The 24,160-nt window shown below is 50.1% G+C and overlaps 1 protein-coding gene across 1 annotated transcript; it reads right to left on the minus strand.

Moving 5' to 3' along the window:
• Positions 1-20,776: 20,776 nt before the first annotated feature.
• On the minus strand, positions 20,777-21,739 carry LOC147599865 (olfactory receptor 14J1-like). The gene has a single exon (XM_086753698.1). It carries the CDS (start codon positions 21,737-21,739, stop codon positions 20,777-20,779), a length of 963 nt encoding a protein of 320 aa, XP_086609824.1.
• Positions 21,740-24,160: the final 2,421 nt, after the last annotated feature.

Consider the following 24,160-nt stretch of genomic DNA (forward strand, 5'->3'; position numbering starts at 1 on the left):
GAGGTGCTCCAGCCCTCTTACCATCTTCGTGGCCCTCCTCTGGACCTTCTCCAACTGGTCCATGTCCTTCTTGTGTTGGGGGCTCCAGGACTGGACACAGTACTCCAGGTGGGGTCTCACCAGGGCAGAGTAGAGGGGCAGAATCACCTCCCTCGACCTGCTGGCCACGCTCCTCTTGATGCAGCCCAGGATGCGGTTGGCCTTCTGGGCCGCAAGGGTGCATTGCCTGCTCATGTTAAGCTTCTCATCCACCAGCACTCCCAAGTCCTTCTCCTCAGCGCTGCTCTCAGTCTTGTTCCCTGTCTCATTCTTCTGCTTTGGTTTTAGTAATAAATGAATAGTGTTCCCCAGGTTGGGTCTGTTTTTCCTGTAGTGGAGGCTTTAAGGATTTCTCCCCATCCTTATCTCAAACCTCGAGCCATTTTTCTTATATCATCTCCTCCTAGTCTCTCGGAGGGTGGGGGGAGTGAGAGAGAGACTGCGTAGTCTGGTCCTGATCGGGGCTGAACTATGAAAATGGGCCACTTATTCCTGCTGACAGAAAAAAAGACTGAATCAATTTCTTCAGTGTGAATTTCAGTTCCTGGTTCCTCATGCTGTAGATGAGAGGGTTCACTGTTGGAGTCACCACTGAGTACAGAACTGCCAGAAAAAGATCGAGATATCGAGATGAGGTGGAGGGGGGCTTCAGGTAGGCAAAGAAACCAGTGCTAATAAACAGGGTGACCACGGCCAGGTGAGGGAGGCACATGGAAAAGGCTTTGTGCCGTCCCTGCTCAGAGGGGGTCCTCAGCACAGCCCTGAAGATCTGCACATAGGACAGCACAATGAACACAAAACAACACCAAAATAGAAAAGCACCAAGAGCAAGAAGCCTTAATTCCTTGAGGTAGACGTGAGAGCAGGAGAGCTTGAGGATCTGGGGGGCTTCACAGCATTGCCCTGGCAGAGTGGCAGTGAAAATGTATTGGCAGTGTGCAGCAGAGCATAGAGAAACCCACTGCCCCAGGCAGCTGCTGCCATGTGGACACAAGCTCTGCTGCCCAGGAGGGTCCCGTAGTGCAGGGGTTTGCAGATGGCAGCATACCGGTCATAGGCCATGACAGTGAGAAGATAAACCTCTGCTGAAATGAAAAGGAAAAAGAAAAATATTTGAGCTGCACATCCCTGGTAAGAAATGGCCCTAGTGTGCCACAGGGAATTGGCCATGGCTTTGGGAAAAGTGGTGGAGATGGAGCCCAGGTCAAGGAGGGAGAGACTGAGGAGGAAGAAATACATGGGGGTGTGGAGGTGGTGGTCGCAGGCTATGGCAGTGACTATGAGGCCGTTGCCCAGGAGGGCAGCCAGGTAGATGCCCAGGAAGAGCCAGAAGTGCAAGAGCTGCAGCTCCCGTGTGTCTGCGAATGCCAGGAGGAGGAACTCAGTGATGGAGGTGCTGTTGGGCATTTTCTCTCTTTGGCCACGTGAACCTGAAGACAGGTACAACTTAGGGAAGATCTCTCTGAGCAGATAAAAAGCCGTATCTCATAGACCCTCCTCTGCACGTCCTTTACATTTTCTAGGAGACCTTCCCTCAGCTCTGTGCCTGGAACTCTGGGCGGTGCTGGCTGAATGTGCTGTGAGGAGAAGAGCCCCTACCCACTGCCTGCCGAGGAGTCAGCCCTTTCTGCAGCAGTGGGGTCATGGGAATGACGGGGTGAGGGGCCAATGCTGGTGTTTGACTTTGTCAGATAAAACCGCTCCTAAAGCAGAAGGGCTTGTCAGCATCTGCACTGCCAGTGCTAAGGAAACAGGATTGGAGTAGGCAGGCTGATGGGCTTGGGGTTTTTTAGGGCGCTACCCCCTTCTCCCCTCAGGAATATTCCTGGATGTCAGAAACACTAAACATTTCAGCTGCACTCAGAGATAAAACGTAGAGTGCTGCAAAGGAAAGGACTGGCTGTGGCTTAGCGCACAGTGAGCTCTTTCTTGTCTGCCCTAGAGGGGATGATACAGAGATCTCTGAATTCTCCCTCCCACAACATTTCTGGTTTCTGTGTCCCCTCATTCCTTGATCGTAAACCTGCTGCCTGGGGATTTTCCTCCAGGGAGGTGTTTCCCTGTCTGATCTCTTTTCCCTGTCAGCACTCACAGACCCCATCCCAGCCTCTGTGCACTCACCCTGGCCCTGCACACACCTGCCTGTTTGCAGGGCACTGGCTGGGTGCCTGTTCCTGTTTGGAGGTTCCAAAGGCCAGGGCAGGACAACCCTGCTGGGTGCAGCACGGGTGATGCTGGTGCTGTCCTGGGCAGAGGAGTGGCTGAAGGCTCTTGAGGAGGCTCTTAGCAGACCAGCTGACCACTCACAGTTACAGCTCAGGAGTCTTAGTAAGTTCTTCCAACTTGACAGCTCCTTTTTCCATTTATTCCTTTTTTTTTTTTAAACCTCTCCACCCCCTGAAATAAGAAACTAAAACCACAAACTCAGGGAGATCGTTAGATTTACAGTAAACTCTGCCTTCACCTTAGACTTCAAAAGCCTCCTCAGAAATGTCCTGGGGTGATCTGGAGCTGTGAGCACCATTGACCAACACAGCAATTTCTTTACAGAAAAAGGACTCTCTACTACCAGGAGTTGATTCTTCTACGCACAACTTCTCCGCACAGTACTGTTCAGAGCTCCCTGGAATAGATGAATGTCACCCCCAGCAAGATAAAAATATCTGCTGTGGCACACGGCACCCTGGGGTGCAGGGACCCTGCTCTGAAGGACAGCCCTGGGTACCCCTGAGTGCACACCCATCTTCCCACCCTGCAGCCATCCCTGGGAGAAGACAGCCGACATGCTCTGTCCCTCTGACAGTGCAGCAGGGAAGCTGTGCTCCAAAGCACGTCCTTTTTCTCTACACTGGGGAAACTGTGAGAGTCCTCCTGACAGATCCCACAGCCTGTGGGATGTGCCAGCTTTAGGAGGTCTTTCCACAAACTGCAGATGTGTTGCTCTAGAGCTGGAGACTTACCATGTGAAAGGCTGTGAAGATTTATTTCCAAGTGAGCTCTCCTCTCTCCTCCCACCCCAGGCTGCCTTTCACCTCTCTCTGCCTCGCTCCTCGCCCCTCAGCTCCTGCAGGCAGAGCCCTCAGCCCTGCTGCGCTTGGCAGAGGAGCTGCTCCTGGGCAGAGCTGTCTCTCTGCAGCGCTGCCCTGTTACCGTCAGATCCCTCCATCCCAGGAGCCCGGCCCAGCTCAGCAGCAGAGGCCCAGCCAAAGGCAGCACTTTCTCTGTCACCTCTGGGCTCCCTCCAGCTGTCCCTGGGGCTGCAGGGGAACCTGCTGGGAAGCAGCCTGAAGCCATCACTGATGGTCCCTCAGCTGGGGAGAGAGAGAGTTCTTTCCAGCAGTGTACTTTCTCTTATTTCTAGCACTGTATTTTTCTTACCATACTCAGATTTAGCTTCAAGAATCACCTTTTCAGAGTTCAGTTTTAGGCAGGACAGTTTCCCTTTCTCTTCACCATCAGCTGTATCTTCCACCTGTCCTTTGGGTAGAATGGCACTTCTCCCACATACGTCCTTCCTCTGCCTGACCTCAATCAGGGCAGTTGAATGTGGGTTTGATGGCCAAGCATGGGCTTGTAGTGCTACGCGAGACACCAGGGCTCTGCAGCACAGCTGCATGCAGCTGGCACAGACAGCAGCGGCCCTGTGCAGGAAGCCCAGCCCCATTCAGAGCAGCGGTGTGACGGGCGCCAGCCAGGCCATCTCAGACCAATTCAGTGCCTTTGCCCAGTGACTGAATCCCACCGCTGCAGAGACACAAGGTCTGTCCCTTCTCCATCCACTAGACGGATGACAGCACATGAACACAAAACATCTCCCACGGAGGTCTCTGCAAGTGTTCCGTCACTCTCAAACCCTCCTGGTTCTTCTCTCCCCATCGGTTAACCTTCCCATTGATGATACCATCATGGATCAATCCAACAGGTTTCATAATGTTCCTGTATCACAGGATGTCCTCACCCAAAACCGCTTTCAAAATCCTCTCTTTCTTTGCTGGGATGGGCTTCACCTCCAGGCCAAACATGCACCAATGTCCTCAGGCTGAGGAGCACACTGTTGTGGGAGATAAAGAAGCCATTCAAGTCCTCATGGAGAATTTCGCGAGCAGTGACCCTGGGAGCACCTGGAAGGGGAGCAAATCAGCATGCCAAATCTTGTGGAGGTTGCTGGAGGGTCTTGGGACACTTTGGGAAACAGGTCTCTGCAGATGGGGAGTCAGATGGGCCAACAATGGTGAAACTCATTTGCGTCTGTTACTCAGCAAGAGGGAAGATCTGGTGAGGGATGTGAAAGCCAGAGTCAGCCTTAGTCGCCACGATCATTAGATACCAGGGTCTCACCTCCCCAGGAGAATGAGGAAGGAAACTAGAAAAGTGCAGATGCGCGACTTCCGAGGAGGAGGCTTTGGCCTAGTCTTGTGATTTGTAGTGGGGGAGCCCATGTGAGCAGCACAGAAGGGCAGCAGAGCTCAGTAGAGCTGGTCTTCAAGGACAGCGCTTTTCAAGTACAAGACCATCTGCAGCAAGAAGAGATATTCATGAGAGAAGCTAGAGGAAGCAGGAAACTCATGGGAAAGCTCCATTGAAAAAAGGAAGCGTACAGGAGATGGATGCAGGACAACTACAGGCCGGTCAGCCTCACCTCTGTGCCTGGCAAGGTCATGGAGCAGATTCTCCTGGAAACCATGCTAAGGCACATGGAGAGCAAGGAGGTGGTTGGTGACAGCCAACATGGCTTCACCAAGGGCAGATCGTGCCTGACCAATTTGGTGGCCTTCTATGACAGGGTGACAGCATCGGTGGACAAGGGACGAGCAATGGATATCACCTACCTGGACTTGTGCAAAGCTTTTGACACTGTCCCACACAACATCCTTCTTTCTAACCTGGATGGACCACTCAGTGGATGAGGAATTGGCTGGATGGCTGCACTCAGAGAGTGGTGGTCAACAGCTCAATATCCAGGTGGAGACTAGTGACGAGTAGCGTCCCTCAGGGGGTCACGTTGGGCCCGGCCTTTTTCATCTTTGTCGGCGATATGGACAGTGGGATAGAGTGCACCCTCAGCAAGTCTGCCGATGACACAAATCTGTGTGGTGCCGCCAACATGCTGGAAGGGAGGGATGCCATCCAGAGGGACATTGACAGGTTGGAGATGTGGGCCTGTGCCAACCTCATGAAGTTCATCCAGGCCAAGTGCAAGGTCCTGCACCTCGGTCATGGCAATCCCACGCACAAATATAGGGTGGACAATGGATGGAGACCCACCATGTGGAGAATGCCTTGGGAGTGCTGGTGCACGAGAAGCTCAACATGAGCTGGCAATGCGCTCTTGCGGCCCAGGAGGCCAACCACATCCTGGGCTGCAACAAGTTAAGCATGGCCAGCAGGTCGAGGGAGGTGATTCTCTCCCTCTGCTCTGCTCTGGTGAGACCCCACCTGGAGTACTGCATCCAGTTCTGGAGCCCCCTAAACAAGAAGGACGTGGACCAGTTGGAGAAGGTCCAGAGGAGGGCCACAAAGATGATAAAAGGGCTGGAGCACCTCTCTTATGAGGACAGGATGAGAAAGTTGGGGTTGTTCAGCCTGGAGAAGAGGAGGCTCTGGGGAGACCTTGTAGCGGTCTTCCAGTACCTCAAGGGGGCCTACAAGAAATACGGGAAGAGGCTGTTCACCAGGGCCTATTGTGATTGGACGAGGGGTATTGGTTTCATAACAGAGGGAAGCAGATCAAGATTGGATATTAGGAAAAAATATTTACTATGAGGTTTGTGGAACACTGGAACAGGTTGCCCAGAGAGGTGGTGGATGCCCCATCCCCGGAAACATTCAAGGCCAGGCTGGATGAGGCTCTGAGCAACCTGATTTAGTTGGGGACGTCCCTGCTCCTTGCAGGGGGGACTGGACAAGACGACTCTTGAGGGTCCCTTCCAACCCTAACCATTCTATGATTCTAAGTACGTTTTGTTTTAGGACGCCGTAGAGTTGACACTTGCAAGAGAGTTCAAGTGCACAACAGTGAGCTGTTACTACTTCAGAAGGAGAAATGAAGAGAATGTGTGGCCACTGCTGGGTTTAGTAAGAGGAGGAATAGATAGGTTTGAGGTACTCTTGGCCGTTGTCTTCTCCAGCAAGGTCTCTCAGTTACCTAAAATGCAGATCCCAGGTGAAATGCAGCAGTGGGTGGAGATGAAGTCAGAGGTTACTTAGGTAAGGTCAACCCTTAAGAGGCCATTGCACCAGATGGGATGAATCCTAGGATGTTGAGAGACCAGGATGATGTCATAACAAGGCTGTTCCGAGACATTTTTTTTGAGGTCATAATATCTGGAGAAAGCAAAAAGCAAACCTTGCGTCTATCTTCTAAAAAGACCCAAGGACTGAGCAGGGAAATTCCAGGCTGCAGTGACAGAGGCCAGGAGCTGTGTGGCTGGGCAACAGCTCTGTGGGAAAAGGCTGTGGTGGTCCTTCAGTTTCATGAGGCAAAACAGGACCCAGCAGAGAAGGGTGCCAACGGCATCCAGGGCTGCATGAGGAGCACCACAGCCAGAAGAAGTGATTATCTCCTTCTGCTCAGCACTTTTTACACTACATCCAAAACAGTTCAGGTTTAGATGCTGTTCAATGGTGATGAGACCTTGCTGTGAGGAGGAGGTTGGCTTAGAGACCTCCTGAGCTGCCTTGCAGCACCAGTGATGGTGCATTTCCTTCCACCACAGGGCTTCCCTTGACCATGCTAGGGAAAGCACTCTGGTTCCTCATGACCATGAAAGTGAGCAAACATGACTTTGGCCAGATCATCTGTCTTGCCTTCTGCAAGTCACCGCTGGTCACATGCAGAGCTGCTTGGCAGGTACTTCCACACATCCTTGATCATGCCCTTTCCTTCATCTGCTGTTTCCTTTTCCCCTCTTTTCCCCCACCAGAGATCTTCCCTTTGATCATCCTTAGCTCCTCCCATACAAACAGCCCTCCTTTCTTTGCTCTTTCCACACTGGTCTTGGCTTGGCTTGCTTTGTAGCTCTTTCTGAGGTGGTCAGCATGGATAATTCTATACTTGAAAGCAATTTCATTGAATTAATACCTTATTTTAGTATTTGTAGTGCCCTGCAAATCATGCTGTTTTCTTGTGAGAGACACCAAAATCAGGGTGAGCCTGGTGCCTGCAAGATTAACAGCTGACAAAATGGAGCATCAGTCTGGGAGAACCCTGAGAATCTCTGGGATTCAGCCAACAGAAACATCCTGAAGTTCACAAGGAGAAGCAACAAGTCCTGCATTGAGGAGAAAGAACAAACTTGTACCTCAGGGCAGGCTAGGACCTGGCTGGCTGAGCAGGGACCCTAAGGAGGAGGGCCTGGGCCCAAGGAGGGATGCCATATGAGCCAGTAGAACATGCTGACCATAAGTGAGATCAGCTGGGTAGGCAGCTGCATTAGGAACCATGTGGCCACTCAGAAAAGGGGAGTTACCACCCACCTTGACTCAGCATTGTTGTGGCATCATGTGGACTGGTGGGTCCCTCTGTTGGGTTTCCTGCTCTAGGAAACTTGGGAGGAACTGGACAGTGTCTTCCAAGATGGAGTCTAGTGTACATGGCCTCTATGGGGACGTTGAGGCACCTGGGCTTTTGCCTGCTGAGACAGAGGCTCTGAGCAGCGCAATCAGAGGCTTCAGCTCCTTGAACAATGGACTGAGAGTGGATGGATTTGTGGGTGTGTGTGTCCACCCAGAGGGAGTTTGGACCAGCCCAGGGCTTGGTGTGCCAAGGGACAGACAGGGACGGTGGAGAGAAATCAGTAATGGTAGTGAGATGCTCAGATGAGAACAAGAAGAAGAGGATTAGGTGTCCATAGCTTTCATGGAAACAGGTGCAGGCTTAGGGTAGCAGAGGACAGCCTGTGTTGGAGATTGTTGAGGGAGCTGACAATGCTGAATACCCTCATCAGAGCTGACATCTTTCTCTCCTTGGCCATGGCTGTTGTCTGTGGCACCTAGGAGTAACTTTATCATGACAGCACCAGGGCCTCATGGACTCCTCTTCCCCACTCAGGAGTAGGGAGGTGTCACACGCTGTTCTTGCACTTGGCGTTGCACATCATCCCCACATCACAGTGCCCCAGAAAGAGTCTCAAGAAAAATGTGAGGGACAGGATCTCCCTTTCCAGTGCCTAGGGGTCAGGGCTTGGCCCTCTGGCTTAATATAACACATCCAGGTTTACTCAGAATCTCTTCCACCCCTACATTTTCTTTCCCTGTCATCTCTACCTCCAGGTTTCTGCTCTCACCAGCGCCAGGGAGGCTTTGTCAGTAACGTCCCTCAGTGGGACCCATTAAGGCTCCAAGAAACATTGGAGTTTGCATCTGACTTTGACTTCTGGAGAGGTTTCATCAACTACTGAAGAGTCTGTCCCTGTATTTCCTGAAGGCCCCCTTGAGGAATTGGAAGACTGCTCTGAGGTCTCCCTAGAACCTCCTCTTCTCCAGGCTGAACAGCCCCAACTCTCTCAGCCTGTCCTCATAGGAGAGGTGCTCCAGCCCTCTGATCATCTTCGTGGCCCTCCTCTGGACCTTCTCCAACTGGTCTATATCATTCTGATGTTGGGGGCTCCAAAGCTGGACTCAGTACTCCAGGTGGGGTCTCACCAGGGCAGAGTAGAGGGGGAGAATCACCTCCCTCGACCTGCTGGACACGCTCCTCTTGATGCAGCCCAGGATGTGGTTGGCCTTCTGGGCCGCAAGGGTGCATTGCCGGCTCATGTTGAGCTTCTTGTGCACCAGCACTCCCAAGTCCTTCTCCTCAGGGCTTCTCTTAATCCATTGTCCACCCGGTCTGTATTTGTGCCTGGGATTGCCACGACCCAGGTGCAGGACCTTGCACTTGGCCTGGTTGAACTTCATGAGGTTGGCACAGGCCCATGTCTCCAGCCTGTCAAGGTCCCTCTGGATGGAACCCCTTCCCTCCAGTGCATCGACTGCATGATACAGCTTGGCGTCATCGGCAAACTTGCTGAGGGTGCACTCTATCCCACTGCCCATGTCACTGACAAAGATGTTGAACAGGGCTGCACCCAATTCAGACCCCTGAGGAACACCACTTGTCACTGGTCTCCACCTGGACATTGAGCCATTGACCACCACACTCTGAGTGTGGCCATCCAGCCAATGTTAGTGGCGTATGTTCAGCCTGGTGTCCAAGAAGACCCCTGAGGCCTTTCCTCACAAGCTGCTTTCCACTTGGCTCTCCCCGGCAAACATTGGTGATGAGGCTGTGCTTCTCCAGGGGCAGGACTTTGTGCTTCCCCTTGTTGCACTTCATGAGTTTTCTCACGTCCCACCTCACAGTCCACTCATCCAGTCCACACAGCAACAGCTTCTGTATGAGGATCCTAGGGCAGACAGTGTCAAAAGCCTTCCTGAAGGCCAGGCAGACAATATCCACTGCTCTCCCCTCATCTACCAGGCCACTCACTTCATTGCAGAAGTTTAAGAATTTTTTAAGCATGATTTCCCCTTGGTGAAACCATGCTGACAATTGCTGATTATTTTATTCTTTTTAAAGTGCCTGCTAATGGTTTCCAGGATTAGCTGCTCCATCACCTTCCATGGGATCAAGGTGATGCTGACAGACCTGCAATTCCCTGTTTTTTCCATCTTGCCACTTTTGAAGATGGGACTGATATTTGCTTTCCTCCCGTCTTTAGGCACTTCTCCCAGTCACTATCATCAATCAAAGATTATCAAGGATGTCCTCAACATGACATCTGACAGCTCCCTCAGCATTCTTGATTGCATCCCATCAGGGCCCAGAGTCTTCCGTGTTGGCAGCCCACGGCCAGTTTGGTCAGTTTATCATCAAGTCACTGTTCCCTGACCTGACACTCTTTTACCCAGAGTGCCTTTTCCTTGCTCCAGCCCTTCCCACTGCTCTCTAGGACCTGGGATTCCTGAAAGCCAGTCTGCTAGTAAAGGCACAGGTGAAGAAAGCGTTCAGTAGCTGTGTCATCCATGTCTTGTCTAAGCCAGTCCCTTCTCTCATTGAGCAGTGAGCCCACATTTTCGTACCTTTCCTATTGTCACCTATGTACTTTTTGAGGCCATTCTTGTTGTCTTTGATTTGACATCCCTGGCCAGATTCAATTCCGTTTGGGCTTTAGGCTTCCTAACTTCATTCCTGGATGCTTGGAATGTTTATTTCTCCCAGTTAGGAATCCCTGTTTTCACCCTCTGTAGACCTCATTTTTGCATCTGAGTCAGCTGAGAGCTGAGGGGTCTGCAGGAGAAGGCAGAAGAACTTAGGCCAGCTCCTGGTTATATTCAAGCTCAGTCTTGCCCTGGAAGAAAAGTATTGACGAGAAGCTCAACATGAGCTGGCAATGCGCCCTTGCGGCCCAGAAGGCCAACTGCATCCTGGGCTGCATCAAGAGGAGCGTGGCCAGCAGGTCGAGGGAGGTGATTCAGCCCCTCTGCTCTGCTCTTGTGAGACCCCACCTGGAGTACTGAGTCCAGCTTTGGAGCCCCGAACACAAGAAGGACATAGACCAGTTGGAGAAGGTCCAGAGGAGGGCCACGAAGATGATCAGAGGGCTGGAGCACCTCTCTTATGAGGACAGGCTGGGAGAGTGGGGCTGTTCAGCCTGGAGAAGAGGAGGCTCTGGGGAGACCTGATAGCGGTCTTCCAGTACCTCAAGGGCGCCTACAAGAAAGATGGGCATAGGCTGTTTAGTAGGGCCTGTTGCGATAGGACGAGAGGTAATGGTTTTAAAATAGAGGGGGGTAGATTTAGATTAGAAATTAGGAAAAAAATTTTTACGATGCGAGTTATAGAACACTGGAACAGGTTGCCCAGAAAGGTGGTGGAGGCCCCATCTCTGGAAGCATTCAAGGCCAGGCTGGATGAGGCTCTGAGCAACCTGACCTAGTCAGGGATGTCCCTGCTCCTTGCAGGGGGGTTGGACTTGATGACCTTTGAAGGTCCCTTCCAACCCTAACCATTCTATGATTCTATGAAAAGGTGGAAGACCAGCTCCTGGAGGGAGTCATATTGTCTGTCTCTCTATATGGGTAAACCTTTTTCCACTAACACAGCCTGGCACACCAGCCCTCATATACTTCATCCACTGGTCCTTGCTTTGCTTGCTTTGTATCCTCATTTGCTGTTGCAGAGACGGTTGTCACAATAATTCTTACCTGGGCTAGAAATTAAACTAGTGTATCCTTTTATTTTCTATAGTATCCTGAAACTCCTCCTACTGTTATTGTGTCAGACACACTTCAGTCGGGGTGAGCCATCAGCACACAGACATTAACAGCCGACCAAATGGAGCTTGGGGAACCTTGAGTAACTTGGGGAATTGGCCAAGAGATACCTCTTGAAGTTTACCAGAAGAAGTAGCCAGTCCTGCATCGGAGGGGAGAATAACCCCATTTATTGGGCCAACTGTAAGCTGACATGCTGAGAAGTGACTCTGAGGAGAAGGCACTGCGAGGGATGCCATACAAGCCAGTGGTGCATGCTCCCCATGAACAAGGCCAGCTGGGGCTGCATTAGGAAGAATGTGTCAAATCAGACAACTTGAGTTACCTTCCCCTTCACCTCAGCACTGGTGCGGCTCCATACACAGGTGTGTCCCTCTCTGCAGTTCCACATGTGGAGGAGTTGGGAGGAGCTGGAGAGTGCCCAGAGGTGGTCTGCCAAGATGGGGGTCAGAGCCTCAACCCCACATTCTTTGTATAGAAGCTGAGGGACCTGGGCATCTTTGGCTCAGCAGTGGAGAGGCTCAGGGCAGACTAGGAGTATCCTGAGAGTGCTTGAAGGGTGGTTTCAGAGATGGTGGAGCTTTGCTTCACAGTAGGAAGAAGCTTGATAAAGAAAGAATGGAAGAAAGTGCAGGTTAGGAGGTGGAAGTGGGGGGAACAAGAGAAAGAAATGTCTCTCCAAGGGTAATTCTGTGCTGTACAGGTCACCAACAGAGCTCCTGGACCATCCCATCACTTTGTGTTTCAAGGAACAGCTGGAGCAGATGGAAAGATACCAGTAAGGGCAGTGAGATCCTCAGGTGAGAGCGAGGTGGGGAAGCAAGGAAGATTTTGACAGCGTGCAGGGAAAGAGCTGTAAGTGTGAGACCCTCTAGGACACCCTGTGGTGGAGATGGTCAAGGGCTGTGGCAGGGCTAAAAGCCCCCAACAGAGAGATGGTCTTTATCCCCACTATGGCTGTTACCGGGACCACCAAGGCCTGCCAGCAGACAACCTAACTTGATGGCACCAGGACATGAAGGCCTCCTCACTCCACCAAGGAGAGACTCATAAGCATCGTACCACAGTCCTGCACACAGCATCACACATTCCCACATCACACTGCCCCAGGAAAAGCCCTGAGCAATGTGTGACCCACAGGATCTCGCTTCCAGGGGCTGGGGGTCAGGCCATGGCCCTTTGTCTTCATGCAACACATGGAGGTTCACTCAGCCTCAGAGCCACCTTTACATCGCCTTTGCCTGCCTCTCATCCCTGCCTCCCATTTTCTCCTCTAACCAGCCCCCAGGGAGGCTTTGTTGGTAACGATCCTCAGTGGGACCCATTAATACTCCCTGAGACTGTAGGGGTTGTTTCTGACACCGACTTCTTCAGGGGGTTGTCCAGGCTCCTCTCAGTGTCTGAGCTTCATGGTCTCAGCACCAGGTACACCCTGGGGCTCATTAAAATGCAAAAAGACATGTCTCTTCCATTACTTCTTACAATCTTCAAGTCTTGGAGAGATAATTGGAAAGGTCTCCAGAGTGTAGGTAAAGGGGAAGTTTTCACTGGGTATTCAACACAAAAGTATTTTTTATTTTTAAGTTTCTTAATTTTGTTCAATTTTATTACTTTTTCTATTGTCAGAAGGAGTGATTGCAGCATTCTCCAGTAGATATGGATGCAGGGGATCTGCCAATGATGTCAGAATGGGTAGGACATGCTCCTCCTGGAGGTCAGACACTGCATGGACAATCTGATTCCTCACCACTCCAGCCCCACCATTCCTCTCATCACCCCCCTGCCACTTGCATCACTTTTCCTGGCATCAGACTTCTCCACCCAGGTCTGCAGCTGGAGGTGACAGCTCCTCTGCACCAACTCCCACCTGCTTTCCTGAGAGACCTGGCTGCACACAGGCACAGCAGGGTTTCCTTCATTGCAAACAAACAGAAGGAGAGGATGGTAAAGTTTAATAAACAAGAACCACATTTGGGAAATGCATGCTAAGTCCAAGATACCTCCAATGAGGTTCTCCACCCACAGGGATAACCTCACTGGAGATGCTTTTCACAGGTAGATACAAACACAGTGAAGGACCTGGCTGAAGAGATAATCCTATTGCTGACAGACGAGGCGAGGCTTCAGACTCCTTGAAGCTCAAAGAAGCACCTGGGTACTTGAGAGGGATCTGATTCTGAACAAGGTGCAAGGGGAGGAGGAAACCGGAGAGCAATGGAAAGGCCATAGGTCCCCATGCGGCATTTGGGCTTTTGGCTCCTGAACCCCTCCTGCATGCTGCAGCTGCACCTTGCTCCGGAGAAATGAAATAGAGATGGGAGCTTGGAAAAACAATTTTGAACTGGTTTCTTTATTGTGTTTCTCTACACAGGAATCTGGCTCCATTTGTACATGAGGTATTTGGATCAAAAATCAGGAAGATATAAGGCCAAGAATAATATTATATAAAGTGAATTATAGTATTAGAAGAGTAAAAAAAAATTAAAAATAAAGGGAAAAGATACATACGAAAAAGTATAGTCCTGGTGACGTGCGGAAAACGGACTCCACAATCTGTAAGATTGTAAAGTAGGTATGTTTATTCAGCGCTGGGCAGCACAGGGGGGTAGTCCCACCAAAACCGTGCGCGCCTTACGTGGCAACTCACTTTAAATTTATACAACCAAATGTTACATATACATAAAGTTTCACAATACGCCTATACATATGCATGACCTATCCCCGCTTCGTATTAAAATTAGTCCCAAGGGGTCATTTTCATAAACTCCTCCTGTCTGGGCTTGCGCAGTGCCTCCTGGTGGTGGTCGTCGGGGGTCGTGGGGATGAAGGCAGGTGACTCCTCTTCGTCACCGCTAGTAACCTTTTGTTCTTGCGCAAACTCAGTTATCCCTTGGCTTTCATTCAAGCTGCAGGGTCAGTTTTAGCTGGTTCTTGAAGCGACTCCCCTAGTCCTTACCGGGAACTGTCTTTCGTGAAGAATTGCAAGACTTTCTGCTTCAAATAGTTTGCACAATGGTTAGCAAATTATTAAGCAAGTAGTTAACAAAACATTAAGCACTATTTATCAACTTGATTCCTTAGGATGCACAGCAATAATTAATCAATGCCATATCTATTAAGATTTCTTTAACTCCTTCTCTCAGTCCCCCCTTTTCTAGAAAATTAGTAAATTCTTTTACTGTCAGCTATGTTCATCATTTGTAGATTTACCAGGATTACACAAACCTTAATCCACATTCTACCTTCTCAGTTTAAGCTTTAGGGGTCCCTGAATTTCAGAAGTCCAGAGTTTTTGTGGTGCCTTTTTTACTCTAGTGTGGTGTATCCAGGCATTCTGCTCTCTGATCTTGATTGCTGTAAAGGAGGTGAGGAGTACCTGGTATGGTCCTTCCCACTGTGGTTCCAAGGTTTTTTCTGCAAGAGACTTTACATATACATAATCTCCAGGTTGTATATCATGCACAGGTTCATCTAGACCTCTTCCCCGGGTCCCAATTACATGCTTTCCAATTTTATTGAGCTGTTTGTCCAATGCCACCATGTAGGAAGTCATAATTTCATCCCCAGCTTGTGTAGACATTCCCCTCTGTATTCCATAGGGTCGTCCATACAAAATTTCAAAGGGACTCAGTCCTTCCTTTGCCCTTGGTCTCGTTCGTATACGCAGAAGGGCTAAAGGGAGTGACTGAGGCCACGTTAAGTTTGCTTCTTGTCCCAATTTCACAATTTGCTGTTTGATGGAGTGATTCATTTTCTCTACTTGGCCACTCGACTGAGGGCGATACGGGGTATGAAGTTGCCAATCTATACCTAAATGGTGGCTAATTTGTTGCACTATTTTTGAGACAAAATGTGGTCCTCTATCAGAGGATATGGTTGCTGGAACCCCAAAACGTGGTATTATCTCTTGTACCAATACTTTAGTTACCTCCCGAGCCTTGGCTGTCCTAGTTGGGAACGCTTCTGGCCAACCTGAAAAGGTATCAGTTAATACCAGCAAATAGCGATACCCCCCTTTTCTTGGAAGTTCTGTAAAATCAACCTGCCATTGTTGTCCAGGCCCATTGCCCTTCCCAATCTGGCCCATTTCTGGTTTGGGAGTATTTTTTGGATTAGTCTGGAGGCAAAGGTCACACTGTTGAGTCACCTGTCTCACTGTGGTATATAAGTTTCTAGCTACGATTTCCTTTATCAAATGTTTATACAGAGCCTCTGTTCCCCAATGCCTTTTTCTATGTTCCTCCCGTATCAAGTGCCACAGTAAACAAGAGGGAATAATTAGTCTTCCCTGTGGGGTATAAGCCCACCCCTCTTCGTTATATGACCCTTCCAAGTCTGTGATAAGTTTCTGATCTTCCTTGGTATATTCTGGCTTACCTTCTAGAGAGATTTGCCTATCAGGAATTAGAGCCCCTTCTATTCTCACCTTCATTTTGGCCACTTGTTTTCCCTCTCTGTCCGCCAGTTCATTCCCTTTCTCCAAATCGGAGCTCACTCTCTGGTGTGCCTTAATATGCATAATTGCCACTTTCTCAGGGAGCTGGACAGCTTCTAGTAGCTTCAAAATTTCTTCTGCATGTTTGATATTTTTTCCCTGGGAGTTCAATAGTCCTCTTTCTTTCCAGATTGCTCCATGTGCGTGCACAACTCCGAAGGCATATTTTGAGTCCGTGTAAATGTTCACAGTTTTGCCCTGGGCCAACTCCAGGGCTCGGGTTAGGGCAATTATTTCTGCCTTCTGTGCGGAGGTGTTCATGGGCAAAGGCCCTGACTCTATTACCTGCTGGCTGGTAGTGATGGCATATCCCGCATGTCGATTGCCATTTAAGACATAACTGCTCCCGTCTGTGAACCAGTTTTCCCCATTTTCCATGGGGCTATCCTTCAGGTCTGGGCGGCTTGCATATGTTGCTTCGATGGTTTCCAAACAGTCATGGTGCACTGGTTCTCCTGTGTTCCCACTGAGAAAAGAAGCTGGGTTGACAATGTTAGTGACCACGATTTTCTACTAATACAGCTTGATATCTCAGGAACCTTTGTGGAGAGAGCCAGTGCCCACCCTTTGCTTCCAGTACCGCTGATACTGTGTGAGACACCAAAACAGTCATTTTCTGGCCCAGGGTAAACTTTCGGGCTTCCTGTATGTTCAGTATCACAGCTGCAACCGCCCGTAGGCATCCAGGCCAACCCTTTGCAGTGGCGTCTAACTGCTTAGAGAGATAGGCAACTGCCCGTCGATATGGACCCAGATCTTGTGCTAATATTCCCAGGGCAATACCCTGTTTCTCATGGGAGAAAAGAAGAAACGGCTTACTCACATCTGGGAGTCCTAAGGCCGGGGCCGACATCAACGCCTTTTTCAGTAGCTCAAAGGCTCGTTCGGTCTCTTTGTTCCACTCAAGGTGCTTCTGCTCAGTAGCTGTCAGAGCATACAGTGGTTTAACAAGCAGTCCATAATTATAGATCCACAATCGGCACCACCCGGTCATTCCCAGAAAAGTTCGTAACTCCTTTACTGTCTGAGGTCTCTGAGTCTGGCATATTGCCTCTTTGCGGGCCTGTCCCAAAGTTCTCTGCCCCGCACTAATTTCATAGCCCAAATAATTCACTTTACGTTGCATTACCTGGGCTTTCTTCTTGGAGACACGGTATCCCTGGAGTCCCAAGAAATTCAACAGACTCACCGTCCATGCCATACAGTCTTCCTCTGTCTTCGTGGCAATCAGGATATCATCTACATACTGCAACAATTTTCCTTCCCCAGATGGGGTTTCCCAGGATTCCAAGTCTTTTGCAAGCTGATTCCCAAAAATGGTAGGACTATTTTTAAATCCTTGTGGCAACACCGTCCAAGTGAGCTGGGTCTTCCGACCACTTTTAGGGTTTTCCCATTCGAACGCAAACAATTTTTGACTGGCTTCATGGAGAGGGAGGCAAAAGAAAGCATCCTTCAAATCTAAAACAGTAAACCAAATTGGTTCAGGTGTCAACACAGTCAGCAGGGTATATGGATTGGCCACTACTGGGTAGAGGTCCTCAGTTATCTTATTCACCGCCCGTAAGTCTTGGACCACCCTATATGACCCATCGGGTTTCCGAACAGGTAATATAGGGGTATTGAATTCTGACTCACACTCCTTTAATAGTCCTAACTGTAGAAATTTTTCTATCACCGGCCGGATTCCTTCTCTGTCTTCCTTCTTTAGGGGATATTGTTTAATTCTTACCGGTCGTCGGCCTTCCTTAACCTTAACTTCAACAGGTGGAGCACTTTTCGCCCTTCCAGGTACATCAGTAGCCCATACCCCCGGGTACACTTGGTTTAGGATTTCCTCACTAATTTTTCCTTCTGAGGGGAGACTGGTTAAGGTTAGACTCAATATCTGAATATATTGCTGATCTTTTACTTCCAGAGTAATTTCTCCTTTTTCAAATATAATTTTTGCTCCCAATTGTTCCAATAGATCTCTCCCCAAAAGTGCTTTCGGGGAGTTGGGCATATATAAAAATTTGTGGATACCCCATTGTTTTCCCAATTTGTATTTTAGAGGCTTACAAAAATATGCCTTTTCACTTTGGCCAGTCGCTCCTTTTACCATGACATAATCATTTCCCAGGGGCATCAAAGCTTGATTCAGAACCGAATATGTTGCCCCTGTATCTACTAAGAATTCTACTTGTTGTTGTTTTTCCCCTAGCTTAATTATAACCAGTGGATCCGCTAGGGTAGACTCCCCAGGTTCCCGTCAGTCTTCTATCACATTAGCTATCCTCGCATTCGCCGGGATCCTCCGGCCTTCTTTCTTGTTCCTTGGGCATTCCTTTTTCCAGTGGCCAAAGCCCTTGCACATTGCACACTGATCCTTTTCCAACCCCAACCGAGGCTGATTTCGCCTACCTCTCCACTCCCCATCTCCCTGAACAACAGCCACCAACCTTCTTTGTCCCTGCCGATACCCTTCTTCTCTATTACTGAACACTCTCCAAGCCTCATCCAGCAATATCTCTAAATTCCTGCTTTCCGCAGGACGCAACTTTTGAAGCTTTCGTCTTATGTCCCCCGTAGACTGACCCAGGAACAGAGAAACTAGTTGCTGTATCCCTACCTCAGACCCCGGGTCCAGCGGCGTGCTACGACGCATCACATCCCTCAGTCGATCCAGGAATTCAGATGGAGACTCGGAAGGACCTTGTTTAATTGCATATAAGGCTGACCAGTTTATAGTCTTAGGGATTGCCCATTCCATCCCCTTCGAAATCCACTCCTGATATTCCTGCAATCTTTCCATATGTACTGACCTGTTTACCTCCCATTTCGGGTCCTGGAGGGGGAAGTGCTCCTTAACATCTCCCCCGGTAACTTTATAATAATCCTCGGCTAGATTTCCTGCCGTTTTTAAAATCAACTGCTTCTCCGTTTCAGTCATGTATTCTAATAGCAGTTGTATGTCTTTCCAGTCCGGATTATGTTGTTTTACAATGAACTGGAAATGTTTAGCCACACTTACCGGATCGCTTCTGTAATCTTTAGCAATTTTTCTCCACTCTCCCAAGTCAGCGGTGGAGAAGGGTACTTTAATTAACATTGTTCCGCCATCCGGCCCCACCGCCTCCCGGAGGGGTGCTTGTAAGATTGTCGGAGCAGATTTCTGTCTAGTACGGGAAGATACAGGGCTATCAGGGGGATTCGATGTCCCTTCCGAGTCTGCGTCCTGGTCCTGTGATCGGGGGGGAGGTTTAAACAAATCACTTAAATCTTGTTCTGGAACCTGGCGTACTTTATCTGCTTTCGTACACCTCTGCCCAATGCTGCATGATGAACAGCACCTTTTTAACCTGCCCCCACCCTCCTTGTTCTCCCGTTCGAGTGCGAGTACCATAGGGTCCTGCGGGGATATCATCCCACAGTCCCTTTGCCACTCTGGGTGATTTCGTAGGGTAAAAAACATATCTGCATACGACACCTCGTCCCATTTCCCTTCTCTTCTAAGAAACAACATAAGCTGCAACAAAGTATTGTAATCCAACGTTCCATTGAACGGCCACTTGACTTCACCCTCTAACTTATACAATGGCCACCACTGATTGCAATATTTAATAAGAGTCTTTTTACTTTCCGTGCCTCCACCCCCGACAATATCTTTCCAGTGGGCGAGTATGCAGCCCAGGGGGCTTTTCCTTAATATTCCCCCTTGAGTGTTACCCATTTTATATTTCCTCTGTGAGAGGGTCTCAATGAATGATTCAAATTTAGACAAACTATTTCACTCCTCCACACCACACTTACAATCAATCACTCAACCACACTCTCTTAACCATACAGCACAGGGATCCCTCATTCATACCAGCCTTTTAAAGCAGCTGCAAAATGGTTGCAAGAACAAACTCACCTACTGATGTTAAACTATCTCCAAATCCGGGTTAAAGAGGCCCGCTTACCCTTCTCCTGCTTCTCATGTACCGATCATCAGCAGGTCCATCCTGGCTCCCAGCAATGGGATGCAGCGGTTACCTCGGACTCGCTCGATCTACCCCCAAGATCGCTAGCGGCCGCTCTATCGGTCAGCGAGTCCCCTCTGGCGCCCCAAACCAACCTGGGTACCCAACCAACGGGGACTATGCTGCACGCCAGACGTCTCTGCGCGATTTACCAGCTGCCCCAGCCACGCGTACGACTTACAGGCCCCTACCATTAAACATACCGTTTGGTCCGCGGCTTCAGGAGGTTGTTGTCTGCTCCTGCGGTGAGCGGCTGGCAGCGGAGGCTCCTCCGAGGAAAGTGCTCGGGGCGCGCCTAGGGGCGTCCGCTCCGCAGTCGATCCCGCAGCCAAGCAGAGATCCTCCTGCCTGGCTCGCCAAACTGACGTGCGGAAAACGGACTCCACAATCTGTAAGATTGTAAAGTAGGTATGTTTATTCAGCGCTGGGCAGCACAGGGGGGTAGTCCCACCAAAACCGTGCGCGCCTTACGTGGCAACTCACTTTAAATTTATACAACCAAATGTTACATATACATAAAGTTTCACAATACGCCTATACATATGCATGACCTATCCCCGCTTCGTATTAAAATTAGTCCCAAGGGGTCATTTTCATAAACTCCTCCTGTCTGGGCTTGCGCAGTGCCTCCTGGTGGTGGTCGTCGGGGGTCGTGGGGATGAAGGCAGGTGACTCCTCTTCGTCACCGCTAGTAACCTTTTGTTCTTGCGCAAACTCAGTTATCCCTTGGCTTTCATTCAAGCTGCAGGGTCAGTTTTAGCTGGTTCTTGAAGCGACTCCCCTAGTCCTTACCGGGAACTGTCTTTCGTGAAGAATTGCAAGACTTTCTGCTTCAAATAGTTTGCACAATGGTTAGCAAATTATTAAGCAAGTAGTTAACAAAACATTAAGCACTATTTATCAACTTGATTCCTTAGGATGCACAGCAATAATTAATCAATGCCATATCTATTAAGATTTCTTTAACTCCTTCTCTCACTGGCTATTCATTACACAGCCTAGAGGTCCTATGAAGACAATGAATTAGCATGTGCTCAAATAATTTCCGTAGGGCATCCTTGAGCTCCTGGTTCCTCATGCTGTAGATGAGGGGGTTCACTACTGGAGGCACCACCGAGTACAGAAATGACACCACCAGGTTCAGAGATGGGGAGGAGATGGAGGGAGGCTTCAGGTAGGTAAACATGGCAGTGCTGATAAACAGAGAGACCACAGCCAGGTGAGGGAGGCACGTGGAAAAGGCTTTGTGCCGTCCCTGCTCAGAGGGGATCCTCAGCACAGCCCTGAAGATCTGTACATAGGACACAACAATGAAAACAAAACAGACAAATGCTACTGAGAGACTAAACACAACAAGTCCAGCTTCCCTGATGTAGGTATCTGAGCAGGAGAGCTTGAGGATCTGGGGGACTTCACAGAAGAACTGGTCCACAGCATTGCCCTGGCAGAGTGGCAGTGAAAATGTATTGGCAGTGTGCAGCACAGCACAGAGAAACCCACTGCCCCAGGCAGCTGCTGCCATGTGTACACAAGCTCTGCTGCCCAGGAGGGTCCCGTAGTGCAGGGGTTTGCAGATGGCAACGAAGCGGTCATAGGCCACGACAGTGAGAAGATAGAACTCTGATGATAATAAAAATAGAAACATAAAGAACTGGGCCACACACTCTGGGTATGAGATGGCTCTGGTGTCCCAGAGGGAATTGGCCATGGATTTGGGAACAGTGGTGGAGATGGAGCCCAGGTCAAGGACAGAGAGGTTGAGGAGGAAGAAGTACATGGGGGTGTGGAGGCGGTGGTCGCAGGTTGTGGCAGTGATGATGAGGCCGTTGGCCAGGAGGGCAGCCAGGTAGATGCCCAGGAAGAGCCAGAAGTGCAAGAGCTGCAGCTCCCGTGTGTCTGCGAATGCCAGGAGAAGGAACTCCGTGATGGACGTGCCATTGGGCATCTGATCCCTCTGGTAACAGGGGCCTGAGGAGGAACAGGCAGGGATCAGTGAGGACTCATTTCTCAGACAATCCCCTCTATACAGCCTCTGTCTTTCCAGGAAGCCCTTCATGCAGCCCCCTGGCTGGAGCTCTGGTTGATGCTGGCTGAGCGGGCAATGGGGAGCAGGGGTCCTTGCTGTGGGGGAGTCAGAATTACTGTGCAGCAAAAGCAGATTAGGAAAGAGGAGTGATCTCTGATTAAAGTTTTTTTGACATCAATGCACTTTTCAGCATTTTCTCTGCCAATTCACCTGACTGCCGTACAGAGCTAGGGGAGCGGGGCGTGTGTATTTTGTTCCTGTTTCCCCTCTCACATATGAGAAGGTTTTTATGAAGGTGGACATGCCTGGCATTTCTGCTAGTGCTATCTTTCTGCTACAGTGTGATCCTAGGAGGCAGAGGGACAGACCCTTAGTGCATAGAGTGGAGAGCTGCTCTGTCCATCAGTCTTGTTCCCAGATGGCCTTGGCTCACACTTCTTTGGTCTGGATGGTGATCACACTCAGATGTTCCCCTGAAAGGAAATTGGATACTGCTGAGAAAAGTGGAATCTAGTTTGAAAGTGCAGAGGATCTCCACGCTCCCATCCCTGGGGATAATCTGTGTGCTTCTGGACACCTGGATGCTCTGAAAATGAAGTGTCTTTATCGGAGGGTCAGTCATGTATCCCCGTCCCAAGGACTCCATTGCCCATAGTCATCGTATGTTAGAGGGAAGATTGGGCACCTTGGACATATCTGCATGGTAGATTTGCAGGAGCAGTTGCTGAGCTGCTACTGAAACACCCATCTGAAGAGAGACAGAAAAAAAACCAGCAGCAGCGGGGGCAGGTGAAGAAAGAAGGAGAAATGACACTGTGCATATGCCCAGGGCAGCAAGGCCAGGGAGGGACAGAGGGGTACTCAGGAGTCTCCTGTGCTGGAGCTCTGGCTGCAGAGGAGGCAGCTCCTGCCCTGGATCCCAGGGCCCTGAGGGCAGAGGCTCTGCTGGGTAGTGGGGAGAGCAAGGAGGCTTGATTTGGGAAAAGCAGGTTCAGCGAAGGGCTCATAGGGCAGTGCCCTGTGTTCTTTGAGAACCTATTGATCAGTCACTGTCTTGCAAAAAGCCCCTGGAAAGCAGCTTTCCTTCCAGGTAGTTCCTGTCTGGATGTGGTTCTTGAAAAGTGTCCTGGAAATACCCTGCTCTGAAGGACAGCCCTGGGCACCCCTGGCTGCACACACACATTCACACCCCTGCAGCCGTCCCTGGGAGAAGGCAGCCGTCGTGCCCTGTCCCTCTGATGGTGCAGCACATCCTGCTCCTCTACAGTGAAAGTCCTCCTGACTGTGGCATGTGACAGATTTTGGAGGTCTTTTCACAAACAGCAGACACATTGCCCCTCACACAGGTACTTACCACGTAGGGGACTGAAAATTTCTCCCCCAGTGAGATCTTCTCTCTCCTCCCATCCCAGGCTGCCTTTATCCTCTCCCTGCCTCGCTCCTCTCCCCTCAGCTCCTACAGCAGGGTCCTCAGTTCTGCTGTGCCTGGCAGAGGAGCTGCTCCTGGGCAGAGCTGTCTCTCTGCAGCGCTGCCCTGTTACCAGCAGCTCCCTCCATCCCAGGAGCCCAGCCCAGCTCAGCAGCAGAGGCCCAGCCCAAGGCAGCACTTTCTCTGTCCCCTCTGGGCTCCCTCCAGCTGTCCCTGGGGCTGCAGCTGAACCTGCCGGGAAACAGCCTGAAGCCATCACTGATGATCCCTCAGCTGGTGAGAGAGAGAGTTCTTTCCAGCAGTGTACTTTCTCTTATTTCTGGCACTGTATTTTTCTTACCATACTCAGATTTAATATCCAAAATCACCTTTTCAGAGTTCAGTTTTAGGCAGGACAGTTTCCCTTTCTCTTCACCATCAGCTGTATTTTCCACCTGTCCTTTGGGTAGAATGGCACTTGTCCCACATACGTCCTTCCTCTGCCTGACCTCAATCAGGGCAGTTGAATGTGGGTTTGATGGCCAAGCATGGGCTTGTAGTGCTACGCGAGACGCCAGGGCTCTGCAGCACAGCTGCATGCAGCTGGCACAGACAGCAGCGGCCCTGTGCAGGAAGCCCAGCCCCATTCAGAGCAGCGGTGTGACGGGCACCAGCCAGGCCATCTCAGACCAATTCAGTGCCTTTGCCCAGTGACTGAATCCCACCGCTGCAGAGACACAAGGTCTGTCCCTTCTCCATCCACTAGACGGATGACAGCACATGAACACAAAACATCTCCCACGGAGGTCTCTGCAAGTGTTCCGTCACTCTCAAACCCTCCTGGTTCTTCTCTTCCCCATCGTTTAACCTTCCCATTGATGATACCATCATGGATTAATCCAAGAGGTTTCATAATGTTCCTGTATCACAGG

Source organism: Chlamydotis macqueenii, chromosome 8 (assembly GCF_036417535.1).
Source record: "Chlamydotis macqueenii isolate bChlMac1 chromosome 8, bChlMac1.mat, whole genome shotgun sequence".
NCBI lineage: Eukaryota > Metazoa > Chordata > Aves > Otidiformes > Otididae > Chlamydotis > Chlamydotis macqueenii.